Raw genomic sequence first — 6240 nt, 5'->3', positions numbered from 1 at the left:
TACTGAATCACCGTGAGTTTGACAGGTTCTGACTTCTGAGTCCTGTGTTGTGAAATGGAGAACACACGCATGAAAACATGAAAATTAAATTCGAGAGAGCTTAAGGTGAGGGAGTTGTGTGATTTTTTCGATAATATCCCACGTGTGAGTCACAACACACAACTTGTGTAGAAATGCAAGAAAGGAGAGACGTGGAAGATGGATTTGTTTTATTTATCGCATAGTGCACAGGATAAGAGAAAAAACCTAAAAATCTAGAGAACAAAAAAGTTGTGGCTGCAATTTGCCTATCAATTCTTTGTATCTTCCCCTCCGTTAACTAATCCTATTCACTTCCTCTCTTCCTTCCTTGTTCCTTCTAACCTATCCTTCTCATAGTGTGTCCATTCTGTCAAAGCCTTTGGGCTTTTTCGTACAACTAGGTAGTGAAAGCAACAATATACGAATTTTTGATGGAAAATACTAATAATTTCCACCAAAAACACCAATATTGGGAGAAAGAAATACAACCAAAACTTAAAAAGTCATCAACTCAATAATCACGCTGTGCTTTCACCTATTTATGGCTTAAAATCTCCTGTTAAACAAGTTAGAAAGAAAAGCCAAGACAAGAAAGAAAGAAAGAAAAAGGTAGAGAAGGAGAGAGAGAGAGAGAGAAAGAAAACTGAAAAAAAAAAAAAAAAGATAAGACTAATTAACTACATTTTTGGTTTGGTTTTTCTTCATCTCGCAGGAGACACGAAGAGACAAGTTACATCACATGGTTAAAACTTGTTTAAAGAGTTTTGTGTTTGTGTGTGTGAAAGTAGTTTAAGGTTGTGGGGGTGGTTGAAGTTTTTAGCTTTAGCTTTGCAGAGATGTCAGGTGGTGGATGCAGCAGCATAGTGTGGTTCAGAAGAGATCTGAGGATAGAAGACAATCCAGCACTGACAGCAGGAGTGAGAGCTGGTGCTGTTGTTGCAGTTTTCATATGGGCACCTGAAGAAGAAGGACAATACTACCCTGGCAGGGTCTCTAGATGGTGGCTCAAGAACAGTTTGGCTCACCTTGATTCCTCTCTCAGGAATCTTGGCACTCCTCTCATCACTAAGCGATCCACTGATACTCTTTCTTCTCTATTTGAGGTTGTTAAGTCCACTGGAGCCACTCAACTCTTTTTTAATCATTTATATGGTCAGTTTTCTATTATTACCCACTCCTTTCAATATATTAATTTTTCATTTTTGTTTCCTATGATAAAAGTTCTACTTTTTTTTATTTAAACACTGCAAATAGGATGCCTAGATTTTGGGAAGTTATTGGTTAGTTGTAATTTGTAAAACATCATTTTGGATTGTTGGATTCTATATACTATATCAATTGGGATTATTTCTTTATGGGGTGACGTTGTACGGAACAAGACATATCACTTAAGCATTTTTAGCTTGATTTGTTTGCCCCCACTTACAAGGTTGTCTGTGATTGATCCTCCGTACAATTCACTTTGCTATTTATATTCATCTTTTGTAGTTTGCTTCTTAACAATCTAAAAAATACAGTTAAATGGTCAATTTTCTACTTCATGGTGATGTTTTTACTTCCTTCAATTCTTGTTTGTGAAAGTTTACTAGACATCTTTCTATGTTGCAGATCCTCTGTCACTTGTCAGGGATCACCGAGCAAAGGAGGTTCTGACTGCTCAGGGCATAACAGTACGTTCCTTCAACGCGGACTTATTATATGAACCATGGGATGTGAATGATGCACATGGCCGACCATTCACAACTTTTGCTGCTTTTTGGGAAAGATGTCTTAGCATGCCTTATGACCCTGAGTCACCTCTTCTCCCACCTAAAAGGATAATTCCAGGTCTATTTTTGTTCACTTCTTTCCATTGCCTCGGCTTTCTTTTAATTTTAATATAGACTAGCTGCCAATTGCATAATGTTCAATTTGTGCTTTCTATTCGTTACTGAACAATGATCTAAATTGGAGAAGAAACAAAACTATGTACTCTTTGAATGCCACTTGCTAAGTTGCTATTTAACATAACAGAAAGGTGAAAACTATAGGCATAATATTTAACAATATGGAGTTCATTTTAGATGTACAAATTTATAGTCACATGTGCCTAATTTACTAATAGTAGTTCAGATATAGATATTCAAGAAGAATTCATTTGAAGTGTTCAATTTTTGCTTCTGATATCATAATTTTCCTAGTCTGCAACATCTGTGAGGCATTGTTCGTTTTCCTTGTCCTAATCAGGCTTTACTACAATTTGCCCTTGTTGACAACTATTGTCCTATTTCAGGTGATGCATCGAGGTGCCCTAGTGATACATTGCTGTTTGAAGATGAATTAGAGAAGGCAAGCAATGCACTTCTTGCTCGAGCGTGGTCACCCGGGTGGAGCAATGCTAACAAGGCATTGACAACATTCATAAATGGTCCACTGATTGAGTACTCAAAAAACCGCAGGAAAGCAGACAGTGCCACTACCTCACTTCTCTCACCCCATTTGCACTTTGGTGAGTTGAGTGTCAAGAAGGTCTTCCATCTAGTCCGCATCAAACAAGTTTTGTGGGCCAACGAAGGAAACAAAGCTGGTGAAGAGAGCGTGAACTTGTTCCTCAAATCTATAGGTCTTAGAGAATATTCAAGGTACATTAGTTTCAACCATCCCTACAGTCATGAAAGGCCTCTTCTAGGCCACCTTAAGTTCTTTCCTTGGGTTGTAAATGAAGGATATTTTAAGGCATGGAGACAAGGAAGAACTGGGTACCCTTTGGTGGATGCTGGGATGAGGGAGTTGTGGGCCACTGGTTGGCTGCATGATCGAATACGTGTTGTAGTTTCTAGTTTCTTTGTGAAGGTTCTGCAGCTTCCTTGGAGATGGGGAATGAAGTATTTCTGGGATACCCTTTTGGATGCCGATCTTGAGAGTGATGCTCTTGGTTGGCAGTACATATCTGGTAGTCTCCCTGATGGTCGTGAAATTGACCGAATAGATAATCCACAGGTGCTGTTATTTTTGTGTAAAAGCTACAGAGTTCGTTTCTTTGCTGACCTTTTGGATTTGTGATCATCTATTTGCATGTGCATGTACCATTATACACTGTCTTCTTTTACTTTTTCTCAACTTTTTCCTATTGAAATATATATTCTCTCTTTTTACTTGTGACTTTGTTCTGATATATATGATCGATCTTAAGTTCATAACTATTACAAACTTTATGAGGTTTTTTTTTTCTTGAAATTTAATTTTATTTAGATTGCTACCTGCCCTTGTTCCTCCAACTATAGGGTCAATAGGATTGAATTTTGAGTTTGTGGTTATTGACACTGGTTTTGAGGTTGAGTTATGTCCTACTAATATCAGCAATTTGAAGGCTGAAAACTGATAGACTTTCTAGTAATAGATACACTCATTTCAATTGTTGGATTTTGTAGTTTGAGGGCTACAAATTCGACCCAAATGGAGAATACGTGCGACGCTGGCTTCCAGAACTTTCAAGATTACCCACTGAGTGGATACATCATCCTTGGAATGCACCAGAGTCAGTGCTACAAGCTGCTGGAATTGAGCTAGGATCGAACTATCCTCTTCCAATTGTGGGAATAGATGCAGCAAAAAACAGATTACTAGAAGCACTATCAAAAATGTGGCAACAAGAGGCAGCTTCAAGAGCTGCAATGGAAAATGGAACGGAGGAAGGACTTGGAGACTCTTCTGAATCAGTTCCTGCTGCTTTTCCTCAAGACACGCGAATGGAGGAAACTCATGAACCTGTTAGGAACAATCCCCTTCCCATTGCTCGGCGCTACCAAGATCAGATGGTTCCAAGCATCACTTCTTCCTTGTTGAGAGTGGAAGAGGAAGAAACGTCTTCTGATCTTCGAAACTCAGCAGAAGAGAGCAGCAGAGCTGAAGTGCCAGTAACTGCAAATGCACAACAAAATGCAGGAGTTGCATTGAACGAACGGATGTTGCAGACCACTAATAGGAATACACAAACCCAATACAATACTACGATGGACCTGAGAAATGTAGCTGATGATTCTGCAGTAGAATCTTCAAGTGGTACCAGGAGAGAAAGGGATGGAGGTTTAGTTCCAGTATGGTCTCCACCAGCTTCCAGTTACTCAGAACAATTTGTAGGAGATGAAAATGGTATAACAAGCAGTTCATCTTACTTGCAAAGGCATCCTCAATCTCACCAAATGCTGAATTGGAAGCAGCTACCTCAAACTGGGTAAGATTTCCCAAACAAATGAAAGCATTGATGACTTTTTATATATACTATTACTGCCTGTTCTGAACATTTCAGTAACATCGAATTAGTTGTCAATGCTTTGCTTGAAGATTATGTTCTATATTATTTAAGAGTAAATGATCATTTTGCTCCTTGAATGTGTATACCAATGAGGGAATGACAATTTAATCCTTGAAATAATGAAAAATTTAATTTAGTTCATAAATGTATAAAAAATGCGATAATTACATCATATCCTATGACTTGATGTCAAATTGGTTTTTAAAAAATATATGTTAAATTGAAATGGTCTCACGAAACACACTTTTTACACATAAAAGGACTATATCAGAATTTTCATTCTTTTTGGGGACTAAATTGTCACTGTTTTACACATTCAAGACCAAAATTGTCATTTACTCTTAATTTAATTATTGTGACCCCTTTTTATATTGGTTAAATTTTAATTTTGGTCCCCCTGGTTTCTAAATCCATGATTTTGGTCCTTCTGGATTTTAATTGTAACATTTGGTTATTCTAGTTTTATAAATTTATGATTTTGATCCTCTTGATAGATTATTAACAAATAATTTTGATTAATTGAGTTATTAAGTTGATTATAAATTAATTAAAATCATTAATTATTAAAAAGTTTAATAAAAATATTAATCTTAATTCTCCACAACATTGTTCTTCTCCTCTTCTATGCAAACACATCTTCGACTCCACGGGTAGCAACTCTATGTTAGGGTTAATAGTCTTTTATCAAAAAAAAATTAATGATTAATAATTTTTATTCAATTTATAATTAATTTAATATCTTAATAATCATAATTATTAGTTAATAATCAACGAGAGGACCAAAATCATCAATTTATAAAATAGGGGATTAAATGTTACAATTAAAAATCAAGGAGATTAAAATGATGGATTTGGAAAACTAGGGGAACCAAGATTGTAATTTAGCCTATTATATTTTGTTGGCTCCTTGTTATCTTATACCTGCTAAATTTTGATCACAGGTAATTCATATATAAAGCAATTAGACTAGATGGAGGGAGGTGGAAGTTACGATACCACTCTTCTGTTGAGACTTGAGAGAAAGTGGGGTGTTGAAGCCACATTGGACACACATGTTTTAATTTCCTACTCTTTTATCAGTAGCTGACCTCCAATGTGTATGGAAATTTCAATTCATACGGAAGTTCATCTGCAGTCCCTATTGCTTTCTTGTACAATATTTGCAACTTGCTGTATAGTATAGTTTGTGTAGTGAGGGAGAAAGAGCCACCATAGGATCTTTGGTCTGCTAATAAACTCAGATTTGTGCTTTCACTTAAGGCGGATATATTAATTATGATCCGAGCTTTATTTACATTTCCTGTGCTCTACATCTCTGTTGATCACTGTAAAATGCACCTCATCTTGTTGCTCTCATTTCTGAAACTCCTGCAGCATATTGATCTACACTGCTAAAAGACCTCATCTTGTTGATTTTTTTTCAGCTATGATAACTGCTGTTAAAGAATGTGGACTACTAGACTTCATAACTGCTAATTTTTAGAAACATTCATCTAATGAATTTTTCAAACAGCATTGTTCATTAACTTTTTTTAACTGTTGCTAAAAGAGCCCCCTCCTCCTCCTTCCCTGGTGATGCTTTGAAGCACGGTCAGATTACTTACTATTAGGTTTAGTAGAGATCCTCAAAGAGATTAATGGACGTTTTATCTTTTGATGGGTCACTAAGGTCAATCATAGTGCAGTCTTCAGTTTTATCTGTTTCGAGTACCTAAGAGTTTGTGAATTTGGCTCCTCTAAATTTCATATAAAGTGCAAATATAATGATTAATTACAAAAAGTGAACTACTGAGATTGCATAAAATATATGCACACTAAAAATTGTGGGGTAAACTCCTTTCAAGGTACGTGGAATGTGATTTGTTAAGGAAAAATATTTGCATTCTTAAATTGCACCTTGATATATAAGCTTCGTTCTTTCCATT

The 6240-nt window shown here is 36.2% G+C and overlaps 1 protein-coding gene across 6 annotated transcripts; it reads left to right on the top strand.

Moving 5' to 3' along the window:
• Positions 1-205: 205 nt before the first annotated feature.
• Positions 206-5609, top strand: LOC100797839 (cryptochrome-1-like). 6 transcript variants are annotated; one of them, XM_006580949.3, is made up of 6 exons: positions 206-763; positions 856-1173; positions 1630-1848; positions 2294-3000; positions 3432-4234; positions 5257-5609. In XM_006580949.3, the coding sequence occupies exons 2-6, from the start codon at positions 858-860 to the stop codon at positions 5258-5260; spliced, it is 2049 nt and encodes a 682-aa protein (XP_006581012.1). In that variant the 5' UTR covers positions 206-763; positions 856-857; the 3' UTR covers positions 5261-5609. The 6 variants fall into 6 exon arrangements, with proteins under 6 accessions (XP_006581012.1, XP_006581013.1, XP_025984481.1 ...); XM_006580950.3 differs by having other exon boundaries at positions 848-1173; XM_041016002.1 differs by having other exon boundaries at positions 230-630.
• The last annotated feature ends 631 nt before the right edge of the window (positions 5610-6240 follow it).

The sequence above is a fragment of the Glycine max genome, chromosome 6 (assembly GCF_000004515.6).
Source record: "Glycine max cultivar Williams 82 chromosome 6, Glycine_max_v4.0, whole genome shotgun sequence".
In the NCBI taxonomy this organism is placed as follows: Eukaryota; Viridiplantae; Streptophyta; class Magnoliopsida; order Fabales; family Fabaceae; genus Glycine; species Glycine max.
The sequence above is the reverse complement of the archived record's forward strand: the minus strand, read 5'-3'. Positions and strand labels throughout refer to the sequence as shown.

Bases quoted from the DNA above. Each gene is read 5' to 3' on its own strand.
- LOC100797839 (XM_006580949.3), top strand. From the start codon at position 858: ATGTCAGGTGGTGGATGCAGCAGCATAGTGTGGTTCAGAAGAGATCTG. The intron at 1,849-2,293 runs GTCTATTTTTGT...GTCCTATTTCAG, and splicing joins ACCTAAAAGGATAATTCCAG to GTGATGCATCGAGGTGCCCT. The intron at 3,001-3,431 runs GTGCTGTTATTT...TGGATTTTGTAG, and splicing joins ACCGAATAGATAATCCACAG to TTTGAGGGCTACAAATTCGA.